Below are 17,133 nucleotides of genomic sequence, written 5' to 3' on the forward strand. Positions count from 1 at the left end.
TAGTGGTTAACACTGTCGCCTCACAGCTAGAAGGTCCTGGGTTCGATTCCCGCTTGGGGACCAGGTTGCCGTGTCCCGGGCCTTTCTGTGTAGAGTTTGCATGTTCTCGCCGTGCCCGCAAGGGTTTCCCCTCCCGCTAAGATAAACCCAATGGAAAAACATGCAGAACAGGTCGCGTCCCTGACGAAGATGGACAGGAGATTGGTCCCCGGGCACAGCCCATGTCTGCTCCCGGCTGCCCTTGGGGGGGGGGAAGGACGACGGGTTGGGAAAAGTGCAGAGAACATTAATCTGTGACTCACTGCATGTCTGTGTTCCTGTGGGTTGCCCATCTCTCGCGCGCGTGTGTGTGTGTGTGTGTGTGTGTGTGTGTGTGTGTGTGTGTGTGTGTGTGTGTGTGTGTGTGTGTGTGTGTGTGTGTGTGTGTGTGTGTGTGTGTGTGTGTGTGTGTGTGTGTGTGTGTGTGTGTGTGTGTGTGTGTGTGTGTGTGTGTGTGTGTGTGTGTGTGTGTGTGTGTGTGTGTGTGTGTGTGTGTGTGTGTGTGTGTGTGTGTGTGTGTGTGTGTGTGTGTGTGTGTGTGTGTGTGTGTGTGTGTGTGTGTGTGTGTGTGTGAGAGTGAGTGTGTTCATCTGACAATTAAAGACTTCTCCTTCTAAAGACAGTAGAGGTTGAATGCTTTCTTGTGATATATCACATTCACACTCCCAGGTGATTTGTATTTCCTTTTGGGCTGTTAACTTTTGGCAGAGTTATGGTTCTTCAGGACAAGGGTTCAATTCAAACGGGAGATAGCTCGCTGCTTGTCCTCATCATGCCCCCTTGTGTGTGTGTCTCTCTTCACTCATTGGATTTTCATCAGCCGTCAGAGCCCCCCCCCCTCTTCTCCCCAATAAGGGGACGTGTGCTGGTGCACATGCATTGAGACAGTGTGTCATAACACATTATTGCTCATTCATCATACCTCCTTATAATAACAAATGGGCTCGATGTCCACACGACTAGATCAAATCATTGTTGATTTGCAGCTTTGTGACTTGACTCGCTCTGAAGGCCTGGCGGCTGATGTCTTCCTTTAATGCCTTCATTAGGAGCTGTGAGGGAAAAACAGGTTTTTATTGCCAACAATAGCCTATAAAGAAGAGGATTCTTATTTCTTACTGACCTATTTACTCTAAACGACCGTCTTTATTTCGGTAACTGCTCCCTGCGGTACTATCAAGTCCCAGTCCCAAAGACATGTGATGTTTTAAAGGGATAGTTTGGATTTTTGGACGTTAAGTTGTATGAAATACTTGCCCGTAGTGTAGTCGAAGCTATTGGCTTACTTACCAAGTCCCGCGGTTGGAGTTCTGGCCGGGGGTTCAGAGCGAACCGGGAAGCTTTAGACGGCGACCAATGGCAGAAACCAAGGGGATCAATAAAGGAATATCTTATATCTTATCTTAAACAGGGTCACGAAAACCAAAAGAAAAGTCTTAATCCACACCACAACATCCAGCCAAAGGGTTACCAAAACAAAACCACCATCCTCCAGAATTGTGAAACAGCTGATAGGCCTCGTTAAATAGTGCCAAGTGATGGCAGAATCCTGGAGGACGTGTTAGAAATAAGTAGCCCCTTTTGCCCGCATGTTGTGGTACTTCCCTTTTGAGAAACACAACATGAATTATTTTGAATCAATGAGAATCAAAATAAGGTTTCTCTAGGTGACTGACGTGGAGGAGGAGGAGGAGGAGGAGGAGGAGGAGGAGGAGGAGCAGGAGGAGTCAGTGGGTCTCATTCACCAACGGACTTAAGACTAAAGATCTTCTCCTGGATTCAGTCTTTTTTTTTTAAACTTTGGCCATTCCCCTGGCTCTTTTATACGTTTATCGCATTTATTCTGGTCAAGGATGACCGACAGAAACAGGCTGAAAGGGTTCAGATGGGGGGGAAGACACTCTGGGAAAGGCACGGCTGCAGTCCGGGATTCGAACTCGCTAAACCCCAGATCCGCGACGAGCACGGTTGTCCCCGGCGCCGAAATAGCGCTCGAGGTACGTGGTGAGCTACTGGAGCTCCCCTCCTGGATTCAGTCTTAACTAAGAGCAGGATTTAGGAGCGTGGAAGAGCAGTTGTAAGTTGGACAGACTGGTGTGTGCCGTGTTCTTAAGGGCTTTATTTGGGAGGAATCATGGTGATTTTGTTCATGTCAACTCTACAGGCATCCTTGGAATTAAAGGGGAACTATCTTATAAATGGCATTTTCTAGCAATGTGGGGTTGTACCAATTCAGTACTCATTCAGTCCCACTCCGCCACTTCAGTTGATCCTCCCCCAGTGAACTAAGCCATTCAGAATTGCCTCGCTTGTCTACGTAGAGACGCTGATTTGCATATCTTGATTTGCATATCTAAGCTACTTCTGTGGTTGTAGCCACCGCCCACAATCAACAATTCGCTCAACAACGGAGCAGTGGGAATAATACGGACGTGGTTTCCCTGTCACTGACACTTCCTCTAAAGAGAGAGAGAGAGAGGGAGAGAGAGAGAGTGAGAGAGAGAGAGAGAGAGAGAGAGGGAGAGACAGACAGATAGAGAGAGGGAGAGAGGCTCTCATACTGCATTTACTCTCTCCCCCTGCATTTACACACAATCGCGAGTCGCAAGTCGAGCCGCTCACACACGCGCACACGTGCGGCGCTCGCTCACGGAGCGATCTATCCTCTCTCTCTCTCTCCCTCTCTCCATCTGTCTCTCCCTCTCTCCATCTGTCTCTCCCTCTCTATCTCTCTCTCTCCCTCTCTCGCTCGCTCGCTCACTCTCTCTCGTATGTATCACGCTGTGTGTGGGTGACTGTCACTCAAAGCGCATTGCTAGTATGGGCGGAGCCCAGCCAAAAACAGCTTGGAATCTTGAATGCAGAAAATGCTGCTCGAAAGTACTTGATTAGAAATACAAAACAATGAATTTGAAAAAAACTTACAGATGTGTTCCATAGACTCACAGGAATTCTGTAAAATTGCCCAAATAGTGAAAGAAATAGTAAGATATTTCCCCTTTAATTAATCATAATAATAATAAATATGACAATATTTGTATGATCAAACATTTTCTTTTCCATTTACAGTCATGCCTCAAGAGGCATCGTAACGTCCGCAAATAAATAAAAACACTACACCAACACTGCAAATGACAGTGGATAAATAAATAAGAACTAAAGCTAATCGCGTGGATATATCTATAGTGAAATAGACTGTATTAATATTCCATATGTATACTGTCTTGTTGCACGCTCCTGGCCGCCTGTTCAGTGCACACACACACACACACACACACACACACACACACACACACACACACACACACACACACACACACACACACACACACACACACACACACACGCACACTGAATAGCCTGTGATCTGTGATCTCCTAATAAAACAAGTGATTAGAATAATATAAGCCTACTGTTCATTCATTACGCACATAGACTATACAGTACAGTACGTGCGCGCGTGTGCGCGTGCTGCGGCAGGTGGCCAGGAGCGTGCAACAAGATGGTATAAATATGGAATATTAATACAGTCCATTCCACTATAGGTATATAGTGTGCTGTGTGATGACAATACATTTGAATCTAATCAAATTTTGATTCATTGCAAAGCGCTTCCTTGCTACCTGTTGAATACGGGGCAATGCCGACCCCTCTTTTTCCGCATGGCCCTCGCATTATAATGAGCTGGACGGGTGTGTCCGTATGCAAATGAAGTAAACGGGAACGCGCGTTCAAGTTTGTGAGTGACGTATGTTCATTCAGGGTTCGCAGCTGTGATAATTTTGGCAAGTTAAGACAACCTCTCCACGGGTTGGTGAATCCGGGGGTAATTGCTAACCTCGTTCCATCGACTTTCTCTCACGACCTTCCAAGGAGGTTGTCGTAAGATCTTAAGATCTTAAGACAATGTTGGTGAATGAGGTCCAGTGTCTGACCTGAGTGAGTGCGCAGGTGTCCAGTCAGGGCATCCCGTCGTCGGCAGGCGTAGTTGCAGAAGGGGCATTTGAAGGGTTTCTCGCCTGTGTGCAGTTTGATGTGTCTCAGCAGGTTGCCCTTCTGAGTGAAGGAGACCCCACACTGCTTGCAGTGGAAAGGCCTGTCGCCTGGGGAAGAAAGAATGACTACATGGGAACACAGACCTCGTGGACAGAGCCTGAAGATGAATTCTATAGTGTGCTCACATTTCAAACTAATATCTTGAAGACTTTTGTTGTAGTCATAAAATTGGTGATGAAGTGGACAAGACTGTAAATGTATGACTTTAATCTCAGAGAATATCTGAGGGTTTTTCTCTTGTAAATGTATGACTTTAATTTTTACTTTTTTAATTCACAATTTCTTTCTTTGAATATTTTAGGGAACTTTGTACTTTTACTCCAGTACATTTCAAAGGAAATATTGTACTTTTTACTCCACTACATTTGTCTGAAGCCATCAGCCACTTTGAATAAAAATAAAACATGGCAAAAATGTATGAAGATAAAGTTTTTCAAATCTGAAGCCTGCCAATTTCAAGAGGACATAATCAGAGTCAGCATAACTGGACCACATACCACTTGAATATAACCTTTAGAGGTAAATGGTTTGAGGGTTGAATGCTTCCAAACACTGGAATACACAAACACCACATATAATGCATACTTTTACTTTAGATACTTAAGTACATTCAATATGTACTGTGATGATTCCATGTACGAATAAATAAATGATGATGAACATCGAATACTTCTCTACTTTTACTTAAGTACAATTTTGAATGGAGGACTTTTACTTTTACCACAGTAGGCCTACTATTTTATCTTATAGTATTTCTACTTAAAAAAAAGTTAAGGAACTGTGTACTCCTTCCACCACTGGCATTTGGTAAATTGTAGGCTAGCCAACTAACGTTAGTGTTACAAGAGACCTCTCGAAACTGTAAGTGATATTTACTTGAAGACATTCGCCTTACTTTCTTGCACGTTCGCCTTCTTGTCATCTTTTCTTGTCTTCTTGATGTCGTTATGTCTTTTTATTTTTATTTTTTTTATTTTTTAAACATAACATAAAATTAGATATACAAGCATTAATTAACAGTACACATCCAATGAAATCACCATTTAAATAAATGTAGTATACGAGATATACACCTAATACTTGCTATCTAATACCCTACATACATATGCTCTCGCTCGCTCCCCCCCCCCCCCCCCGGACCCCCACTTGGATAATCCATCCATTATCATTCGCTCCTAACCAGGCACTACAATTCATATGCTAGCTTTTATTCTCTCCACCACTTCTAACCACATTGCAATTTTGGTTTCACTGACACCTAAAATTCTTGCTGTAGATATTTCTAGATAAATCACATCGACAAATTTTTTCCGGTTGAAACCATCGTGATGCTATCAGCTTTTCAGCCGCTGTGATACCAGATAAAACTAATCTCTTTAGCTGTATAGGGACTGCAAACTCAAAAACATCATTCAACAGCAATACAGAGGGGTGTACAGGTATATTAAGAATTAAGAAATTTGATAATTGCTGGGACACTTCTTTCCAGAATATCTTAACTGGTGGGCAATCCTAGTACATGTGCATAAATGTACCCTCATCCCCATTTGTACATAAGGAGCATCTGGAGTCTTGTTTAAGTCCCATTCTGTTCAATCTTATTCTCAGTTATGTCCTATGAATATAGTTATGATTCATTTGTTGATGGTCCGGGTTACGTGACGCAAGTCGAACGTTTGCCCAGACTTCTTGCCAATCAAAATTTATTTCCAGGTCTGGTATATCCCTCCTCCAGACTGAGTCTAGGGGGAGGATTCCATACGAGGACATTAGTAATTGATGATAAAAATCTGATACAAAACCTCTCGATGTCTCTCTTTCATAGAAGAATTTGTGGTATCTGTGGTGTTCAATTGGTATCCTTAATGGGACTCCATGAGCCTACAAACATACCAATAACTGTGCATAAAAATTATGTGTGGAACTGGTGAGATACAAATTTTTATGTATGTCTTTATATCTACAAAAACCCTGTTTGTTGAAAACATCTCCTAATGTGTGTATGCCCTGCTTTTCCCATTTAGGGTATCTTATAGGTCGTTTTCCAATCAGGAGTGCATTGTTATTGAATAGGGGAGTATGACTATGCCATTTATGTGGGTTAGAATATATTTTTTGTGTTTCACGCCATATCCGGATCGCATGAGTAATAATGGGGCCAAATTTCAATTCGCATTGCTTAATTGATAATTTGGTGTATACTATGTCCTGCAGTCTATGTGGTGCTACTATATTTACTTCTAAGTTTATCCAGGATACAGATGCTTGGGAATCAAACCAGGTTGTCAGTGGTCTTAAAGTGTACGCCTTAAAATAGTGGTAAAAATCTGGAAATGCCATACCTCCGTCGGCTTTGTTTCTCTGTGCGGTGGATCTTTTTATACGTGGAGGTTTGTTATTCCAAATAAATTTGTATGCGGTAGAGTGTAATTTTGGAGGGGGTAACGGTAGCATTGAGCTAATGAAGTTGATTCTAGGTAGGACATCCATCTTAACTATTGATACCCGTGCCTGTACTGAGTTTTTAAGTTTTGACCACCTGTCAAAGTCGTATTTGATCTTATCTTGGATTTTTATGTAATTGTACTTCACCGTTTGGCTTATAGTAGGGAATACTTCAACTCCTTAACATCTGAAGTGTTTAACCATTGGTATTTCTTCTGGAAGGAGTATATTTTTTGCAGGGGCATTAAGTGGAAGGAAAGCCGACTTTGGCCAATTTATCCTAAATCCCGATAGATTGCCAAGTCATCAATCAACTTGAGAAGATGAGGCATTGAGGTGTTAGGGTTTGGCATGAACAGTATTACGTCGTCCGCATATAAACTAATTTGATGTTGTGTGCCCTTGATTGCGATTGGTTCTATGGATTGGGATTGTCTTATATATTGTGCTAAATGCTCTAATGATAAAGCGAATAGTTCGGGGCTAAGAGGGCAACCCTGTCTAGAAGAGCGTGATACCGGAAAGATTTCGGAGGTGATTATACCTGTTGTAATCATGGCCGATGGGTCTTTGTATAATACTTTAATCATATCAATTAATCCTTTTCCTAACCCCATCCTTTCTAATACTGCCCATAGTTAAGACCATTCCAACCTATCAAAAGCTTTCATCGCATCCAGGGACAGCATCGCCTTAGGTGTGGTGTCATCCTTGCTGGCATCTAGCACATGTAGTAACCGTCTTATATTATCCGTGATCAAGCGGCCTCTTATGAAGCCAGTCTGATCAGGATGAACTAAAGACATCATATGCTTTTGAAGTCTGATGGCTAATACCTTGGAGTACAGCTTGATATCGTTTCCGAGGAGGCTTAAGGGTCTATAACTACTGCAATCGGTGGGGTCTTTGTCTTTTTTAAGAAGGACTGTTATGAGTGCAATATTGTCATTCTTATGGAAGTTCCCCTCCTTGATTGAATATAAAATCATATTAAGTAATAGGGGTCCAATTACATCCCAACATGAGAGGTACATTTCTGGTGGGATACCGTCTCTTCCAGGAGCCCTACCACTTTGCATTTCAGATAGTTCATCTAGTGTGATGGGTGTTTCTAACTGTTTAGCGTCATCCTCTGATAGTTTAGGGAGGTTAATTTGATTAAGATATGTGTCCATTTTGTTTTGATCGAAGGTCGTTTCTGATTTATACAAGTTGGAGTAGAACTTTTTTTAGGGTCTGTAACAAGTCCTTGCTGTGCTTTAATGGTAGTTATATCTGCAAATTTTGCGTTGACTCTTAACCGCATAGCTAGTAGGTGACTTGGTTTAGAACCATGAAAGTAATGCTGTTGTCTTGTGCTACGTATTTGTACTTCAGATTGTTGTTTATAAATGGCATTAATCTCTTTTTTTAACACATTAATTTGAGTTTCCAGTTGAACCGAGTAGTTGTATTGTAAAGAGGAAAATAACGTAGAGTAAAGCGTTTCCAGCTCTACCAGTTTTGAGCAACGATTCTTGCGTATTTTGGAGGAAAAGTACCCGGTAAAATCCTTGATCAATCCCTTTACCGACATCCATAATATTCTGGGGTCCTGTACCGATTTCGCATTCTCCAGTAGGAATACAGAAAGAGCTTCTTTGAATTGTGTAATGAATTCCTTGTTTTTCAGCAATATCGAGTTAAATCGCCATCTTGGGGTTCGGGATGACAGTATACGAAATGATCCTTTTAGGAGTAAATAAAATAGTCTTGGGGATGCAAAAACATAATCTATTCTGGAAAGTGTGTTATGTCTTGCAGATCGACAAGAGTACTTTCGGGTTGTAGGGTTGAGTGATCGCCATAGATCATTTACACCTGTATTCTTCGACCAATCCTTTAACGCATTAGATAAATTTTTCTGGTCGTTGGAAAAGGTGGGATAAGATTTATCCATCCCAGGATCCCAAATGGCATTAAAATCTGCACCAATTATAAATGAGTATTCAGGAAGGTTTAACATTGTTCTGGTAAGTGTAGTGTAGAAGTTAGCTTCGTACAAATTTGGGGCATATACCGCTACCAAAGCTATTTTCCTATTCCTGTATACAATTTTATCTATGGTTATCCGACCATCTGTATCAGACCATACTTCCTTCAATTCAATATTTAACTTCCGTTTCATGACTATAGCAACTCCATGGGTCCTCGTTCCAAAGGAAGAGTGACTAATGTTATGATATATGTTGTCCGCTAACGTAGCTTTGTCTTCCACTAAAATGTGCGTTTCGCTTAGAAGAGCCACGTCAACCTGTTTGTTTTTCATCAGTGTGAGCACGCTTTTGCATTTATGTTGATTATTTATTCCCCCAGTATTCCAGATCATTATATTCAAACTAGCCATAATCTATACATGTTGTTGTGTAATTGTTGGTAATGCTTCCGGAGTGCGAATTCACAATGGATATACATCCAACTATTGAGGTCCTGTTGAGAGCCGAGCTGAAAAACATACATATATACAAATAAACCCCTAAATCCCCCTCCCTCAGAGAGTCGTACAGGGCTGTGTTCCATAGACACAAACATGTCGTTATGTCTTTATATCTTTATGTCGTTATGTCGTTATGAGCAGGTGATTTCTGATAATCGGCCGGTTCTGTTATTTTCTTTTGAATGTTCAGCCATGTTTTTTCAAACTCTCTGACAACAACATCGTCCCCTCTCTTCCCGCATTTGACCGGCACCATTTGTTATGCGTGCAATGCATAATTTCCTGCGCAAGCATTATATTTGCATACTGGGCGAAACCGCGGACCAGTGGAAACTGGTATATACTGTAGAGAATATGAATACATGGAATGGCTATTGAAGCAAAAAGGCCAGCGAGCACATAATATAGGCAAAGGTATAAAGGTCAGAATATTTAGAACACAAGGCAATACATATGTGGTGGCGACAGTGGCTCAGGAGGTAGATCGCTCGCCCGGTAATCAGATGGTTCCCGGTTAGATTCCGGCTCTTCCCGGGCAGCGTGTCGAACTGTCCTTGAGCAAGACACTTAACCCATAACCGCTCCGGCGCTCCCGATGAGCAGGTTGGCACCTTACCTCCGCTGTCGCTGTCGTTGTGTGAATGTGTGAGTGAATGGGTGAATGTAAGGCAAGTTGTAAAGCACTTTTGAAATAAATCCAGTCAATTTACCGATCATGAAATTGCAGACATTGTTTTAGTAAAATAAGACAAGACTGATAGTGACGTCCCACTGAAAATTATAGAATGCATTTAATTTTTACCTTGCATGCCAACGCAGTCCATCCCACATCTCTGTTTGTTTGTTTGTTTGTTTGTCACCTGTATCCAGGGACATTGCTTGCCTGCTACACGACTACTGTAATCTTTTTGTGGTCACGCTTCTTTTGATCTGTGGCCGTTTTGGAAAAGTGAAACCTGATCCCGGCACTCTGTGACTACCACAGCCTCCACGGCGTCAGCGGAAGGGCTCGGGAACAGGTTGCGGGAGATTCCAGTTATTTTTTCTTCTTTTTCCTCTGATAATGATTCCAAGCCCAAACTATTGTCTCCGAACAAACAGCGACATGCTCTACACACCCACAGATGAAGAAGATAGACCATTTCTGACTCACTCAACTTGGAAAGGAAGACATAAATCACGCTGTAGTTCAATCGTCTACATTAAATGAACATGTATTTAAGTCTACATATATGTATATACTTTATGTGTTGGCCATGTATAATATAGATCTATATATTTATGTATTGCTACTGTTTGGCAAAAAGCTCATATCTCCAAAAACTCAACTCTGTGGGCGGGATCCACAAAGAATGGATTGCACGGTGCTAATTGCACCCTTACTTACAATTCATTATGAATTGAAAATGGGGGACCCTAATGTAAACAATACGAAAGTCTTTCTCTGGTCTGCATCCCCTTAACACTTTGAATGCCCATCACGACATTACTCGTGTTATCAGCCCAACGCCTGAATGCCCATCACAACAAATATCGTTTTATTTTTTTATTAGCGATCTGAATTCATATTTTATCAACCGAGTCTCCCGTTGGTACAGCAGCCCCTGTAGCAGCTCAGATTTGGAAAAAGCGCCCCCTATCATCTCCCAGATGGTAATGCACCCTTTTGGAATGGACTCAATGAAAATGGATGAAGAAAAAAAACTCCGGAATCTACATTTTACTTCTCACACATGTAACCGGAGATGATCCCAGTCATTGTGGAGCCTCAGGAATGCGTGGAATATGTGTTTACAGTATGTTGCATTGGATCAATAAAAGGATCGATTTTTGGAATGGCGATCAGGAATTGGAATAATCTTTTTGGATACCATCTGATCTCAGGTAAGGAATCTATTTGAGCAGTCTTAGGATAATCAGACCTGTTTTCACAGAGATATAAGCTTTTCCCCTATGTGTGATATGGCTGTTTGACTGTGCGAGCGATCAGGAACTAAGAGAATCGATTTTCAGCTCGATATACTATCGATAATCTAGCGTTTATTTGAAAACTATTCATAAATAGGCCGAAAAATGACAACGTTCTAGAATATTCCAGTACAGGGCGTTTATCACGGAATCTTTTTTTTCCCCTTGAAAACAAGGGCTTTTCAAAATGCTATAAAACGGAAATGAACCGATAAAAAAACAATCCGCTTCGACAATGTTGACTGGAAAATGAGTCATTGATAAGCGACGGGCAGATTAGACACATAGCCATAATTTTAAACATAGATTAGGCGATATTACCGCTAACATTGAAGTGGATGGTGGGCATTCAAGCACTAAATGTGCGCCCCCTGCTGGGCACTGAAAGTGTTAACAATTGTGTGTATTGAGCCGTACTGTATTGTACCCATTCTGCAATCTGTTAATAAAATGTTCAATCAATCAATCAATCACCTGCACAGTGATTGATTGATTGAAAATGTTATTAACAGATTGCAGAATGGTACAATACAGTACGACTCAATACACACAATTGTTAACTCATTCAGCGCCGGCCATTATCCTTATCCCGTTCTAGCTAGGCCACGCTTTAACGATAGGGGTGCGTCACCTTGTTTGTAGAGCTATATCTATATTCTATATTATAGCTATGGAGACAATACCATGGTCATTTGACAGTGACTTTCTTCAGTCGAACATGCAAACAAGAGATAATTTTTTCATGTATACGTTTGTGCGTTATCCCGTGGTGAATATTGTATAGTTTAGGAGTGATCCGGGATAATTCCTGAAAAGCTGAGTTATAGGGCGCTACGTGAATTCTACTATAAGCGTTGGCGTTTCTTGCCTGGACACGCTGCTATTTCCAAATCAAATGTATATAATAGGTATTTTTTATGCTTTGATGGCCAGTAACGGCATTCGTATTGAACACCACACACGCTGGTCAGCTGGATCGATATGAAAACATTGTACGATCAAGCTGGAATTGACGTCAGATAGTCCTTACCTTTGATTGGGGGTATTCCAAAAAGAATATTCCAATTGTTTGATTGCGATTTTCAGTATTGGTGTCCATCTGGTCCACAACATAATCCGGCACAACACATGCGTACAACCTCTAGGCTTCCCTGAACTAAAAATCTCCGCCCGGTGGGGTTTAAATGTAAAACACGGTCTGGAACAGGGTTTACTGCACTCTCGATACTGCCACCTAGCAGGATCTGACCGGTACTGCACCCTCTGGGTCCCAGTATGCCTTTTAACCTGTTCCACCTGTGGAATATTTTCGCCTAAAATATATACCTAGGCAAATGGAATATTGCTCCACTTCTACAAGGGCCATTTGCATATTCTTGGTATCTAGGTACATCTATGGACCTCAGGGAATGTATTCACAGTGTCAGAAATATTGTGTCTATTACTAGGCTTGCTTAAATTGTGATGAAACAAAGGAGAATATGAATTATGATTTTTCTTTGAATCTTTGACAGAGAATAACACCATGATAATAATGACCAAACTTAAGAAACTGCCACTGACCTTCTTGAGATCATGTGTACAAACAATCTAAGGAAATTAATAAAGGGAAGATGATTAAACAGAAGGTTCTGTAGATACAGTACTGAATTCTCCCATCCGGACCAATGCAATTTGAAATATTATTATAGGATAATATTCCCATGATTAAAATTTTCCAAAATGGTCACCGTCTTGTAATAGACTTCAGCAAATCGAGAAGTTAAAACTATCTAATGGCACTTTTAACCTATTGCTAAACTAACGTATTGATGATAATATACATTCTACATGCTTTTGTGACATGTTAGTGATGTTAATACTTGAAAACGTTTGATTAAAAAATCGCAAAAAATATGCAACACTCGGGTGGAACAGGTTTTAACTCATTGACCGCCGGGGATTAGACGGGCCCCGTGGTAGCACTGCCACACTTTAAAAGATAGGAGTGCGTCACCTTGTTTGTAGAGCTATAACTATATTTATATTATAGCTATGGATACAATAATATGGCCCATTTGACCTCACCTATCTATCGTTCAATATGTGAAAAAGAATGAATTTTTTTTTTCATCCATACGTTCCCGTGTTATACCGCGGTGAATATAAGTATAGTTATAGCATGGTCTGAGGTAATTCCCGAAAGGCTGAGTAATAGCCTTATACGTCAATTCTACTATAAACGTTGCCGTTTATTGCCTGTACACGCTACTATTCCCATACTATTTATGCTTTGATCATCACCAACGGCATATGTGGAGTAACATTACACACATACGTTGCGATCGGGGTGGAGACATGGTTGGATCAACGCAGGACTGATATCATATAGCCCTTACCTTCACTAGGATGTACCCCAAAAAGAATATTCCAATTATCTAATCGCCAGTCCCAGTATTGGTGTCGATCGTGTCGCCAACATAATCCAACACACATCATGCATCGGGAGCATTTGGCGCTTCTCAATCCGATCGTTATAACTGCTCCATTCGCCCGACAAAGAAAAGTGCGCCCGGTGACATTTGACCGTTGCACAGGCCAAGATACAAGGTTTCAAAGGGTGCTCAATACTGCCGTCTAGCTGGATGCGGCCGGTATTGCACACTAAGGTCCCTGAATGAATAATGAATAAAAATATAGAAAAAAAGGAAAAACTAGCAGATAATGAGTATACTCTTTGTTGGCGTTCAAGCGTTGGCTCCCAATAACGAGTAAACTCGTTGTTGGTGGGGAATGAGTTAACCGCAACATACAGGTCCGTTACATTGCATAGAATATTAAAATCGAAAAACAATCGAAAAACGTATATATATCGGTATATATATGAACGGTTGGCGAGAAAACACGTATATATACGTGGATGGCGCAGAAAGTGTTAAGGGGATGCAGACCAGAGAAAGACTTTCGTCTTGTTTACATCAGGGTCCCCCATTTTCAATTCATAATGAATTGCAAATAAGGGTGCAATTAGCACCGTGCAATCCATTCTTTGTGGATCTTGCCCTGTGTATTTTAGTGCCCCATTCACTGCTTATGGAGAAGCCCCAGATTTTACATCCAGGTGACACAAGTTATAAGGTTATCTCTCTGACTTCTACATTTAGGAGAGAGTGGTGCATGTAAAAATGGTCAGAACTGTCAGAACTAACAGATAATTTGTATACATTTTTAAATGTATTTATATTTATTATTATTATTATTATTATTATACCATTTGGTAGTCGACCTCCTGCATCAATTGTCCCATCTGGCCCGGACATCTCATCCTGTTGGTTGTTTGGACTGTCAATCATGGGATCCTCCAATCCTGATCCTTCCCCTTCACTTTGGCCCATTTCATCTGGTACTGTGCTCCTCTCTGCCTCCTCTAGTGTATCTTCCTCTTGCTTGATTGTGGCCTCTGTAAAGAACAAGGATAAGACAATTATAGTGTGGATACATTCGAGATGCCAAAGTAATTAACTGAATGGTTCAAATGCCAATGGGATGCAAGAGCCTCATCTTTCTCTCCCATTACGGACACCGAAGTGTTGAAACCGTCCCACTACATGGCAGCTGGACCCGATACCCTCCCCACTCCTCCAGACAATAGCACCAGACATCCTCCCATTCCTAACTGCAACCATCAACTCCTCTCTTAACTCATTGGGCGCCAAAAACGAGACTGGATTATTTTTAAACAGGGCGATGTTTAGCGTGGAATAGCGCACACACGAAAGTATGTAGAAATTAACTGGTTTGTCAGTGTTGGACTATAAATAGTGCCTGTCAAATGAGCCATACTATTGTCTCCATAGCTATAATATATAATATACTGGCGGCTGGGTGGCGTAGCGGAGATTGCGCTCGTCACCAATGCAGGAGACTCCGGTCTCGACTCCCCGAGTCAGCGTTGCCTGCGGCTTGGGCCAGTCGTCATACTATCTCAATTGGCAGAGGTAGCGAGTGGAAAGTTGATGGGTGGTGATTGGACGTTGTGGACAGCGACTCCTACAGGTCGGTCGGGTGACGCCTGTACAGCAGAGACAGGAAGTATCAGGGGCAGCGTGAGCCTCCCACGCATTACTCCTCGCCACTGAGAGTCCGCACTGTCTGGTGAAACGATGCGACAGGCTGCCTCCTCGTGTACCGGAGGGGACACGTGATGCAAGGCTTCTATCCTCACTACAGCCGACCAGTGGGAGGCATAGTCTAGCAACGTTCAAGACGGGGGAGGGAAGAATTGAAGGGGAGAATTGGCGATACGAAATTGGGATGGGAGAAAAATATAAAATAAGGAGAAAAAGTGGATTAAAAACAAATATATATAATATACGCTGGGTCCGCAAACATCGAATAACGCTGGCGCCAGGGAGTAAAGATGGGAAAACAGCGTGGCAGTCAATGAGTTAAGAGAGCTGCACTGGCTCCCCATTGCCGCCCAAAGTCCTTGACCTGGCATACAAGGTACGGTCAATGGTCTCTAACCAAGACATCTTCTGGCCACATCAGACCCACTCCTATCCAAGCTCCCAGGGGATCATCAAAGCGAAGCAGGCTATTCTCGGTCCTCGCTCCACAATGGTGGAACGAACTCCCCACCACAGTCAGGACAGCTGAAACCCGAGAGGTACCTCTCTTGCTGACTTGTTGTTCACAATTTGTAGGTTGCTTTGGATAAAAGTGGCATGCTAAAATAATGACTAATGTAAATGTAAATTGAATGCCAACTAGTGGTAGAAAATGTACATAATGCATTTACTAACGTAGGTAAACGTAGACCCCCAATATACCTCCAAAATTCCCCCAATAGAGTAGAACTGATGAAAAACCTCCGTTCAAAAAAGTAAAAGCACAAAAGGATTTGATATTGAAGGTACCGGTGCTTGAGTATAAAAGGCAAATGTGCACACTCTATATCAGGGGTAGGCAACCCTAGGCACGCGTGCCCGCATAGGCACGCGGGGGCATTTTCATTGGCACAGGGGGCAGCATTATAAAATAATAATAATAATTATAATATATATATATATTTTTTTTTGCTTTGAAATATTATAGTGAAATATTTTGCACTGTTGTCGCATTTATCTTGTTGAAATCCTCCCACAGGTTCTTTTTTGTAAGTCGAGTATATCAAGGAGGCTTTTCTCTGTAGCTCAGATGTTTTGTTTGAAGGCTTGCCAAACAAAGAGACAATCAAATCAAGGATAAAAGATATCCCCATGTCAGCTTGAAGTGTCAAGCGACGCATCAACGAAATGTCAGAAAATATCAGAGAACAGCAAACAGCTGGATTAAAAGATGCTCCGGTGTGCAGCTTAAAGTGAGCAACTACAGTCCCCAGATAATGGAGCTCAGTAAAGCAAAACTGTTTGTCTGCATTGCACCCCCGCCCCAACTCAGATTTAGGGTTGATACAACCATCATAATAATATTGTTAATAATAACAATAACAATAATGATGTAATAATGTAAAAATGATCATTAAAAATACCTGATTATGAGAAAAAAAAATTACGATGCATGGAATATTGTTGATATGGCACACTAGTTACAACTATATTTCAAACAAGCACTTAATTTCAAAAAGGTTGCTGACCCCTGCTCTATATGATACATTGTATGTGTTTGGGGAAAATACAGTCGACAATGTATAGTTTCAAGTTTCAAGTTTCTTTAATAGTTGTCATACAGAAGTACAGAATACTTTTGTACAAAATGCTTCTTACTGTTGCGCTCCAGAGACTGTGCAAGACAAGATAAGTATGAAATAAAAACATAGTAAAATTAGAAGTAAAAAAGAGGTCACAGTGTTCAGTTTAGACATATGTACAATGTTCGATGCAGAATAGACGTAGTTACCATACAATATACAATACTGTGCAGTGTACTAATATACAATACTATATAGTGCAAGGCAGAAATGGAGAAATGGGACGAGGTGCAATTTAGGTACAATTCACAGTAGGTGTACGAGTTGTAGTGCAAATCCTTTATCAATAAATATAAAGTGTAAGTGTGTTTGTGTGATCTAAAGTGTGGAGAGTGGGTGCTGCAGTGTGTTGTTTGTTTGAGTGAGTGTGTGCGTGTGGGTGTGTGTGCTGTGTGCATTTGATGGTTGTTGCATAGTG

General features: G+C 41.6%; 1 protein-coding gene across 1 annotated transcript in view; it reads right to left on the minus strand.

Annotated features, from left to right (window-relative positions):
- Nucleotides 1-17,133, minus strand: part of ikzf2 (IKAROS family zinc finger 2) — a 157,548-nt gene that overhangs the window by 70,564 nt on the left and 69,851 nt on the right. The window contains 2 exon segments of the mRNA XM_084309494.1: nt 3,975-4,142; nt 14,235-14,423. Coding sequence (XP_084165620.1) covers nt 3,975-4,142; nt 14,235-14,423 — 357 coding nt within the window.

Source organism: Notolepis coatsorum, assembly GCF_963971535.1.
Source record: "Notolepis coatsorum genome assembly, chromosome: 3".
Taxonomy (NCBI): domain Eukaryota; kingdom Metazoa; phylum Chordata; class Actinopteri; order Aulopiformes; family Paralepididae; genus Notolepis; species Notolepis coatsorum.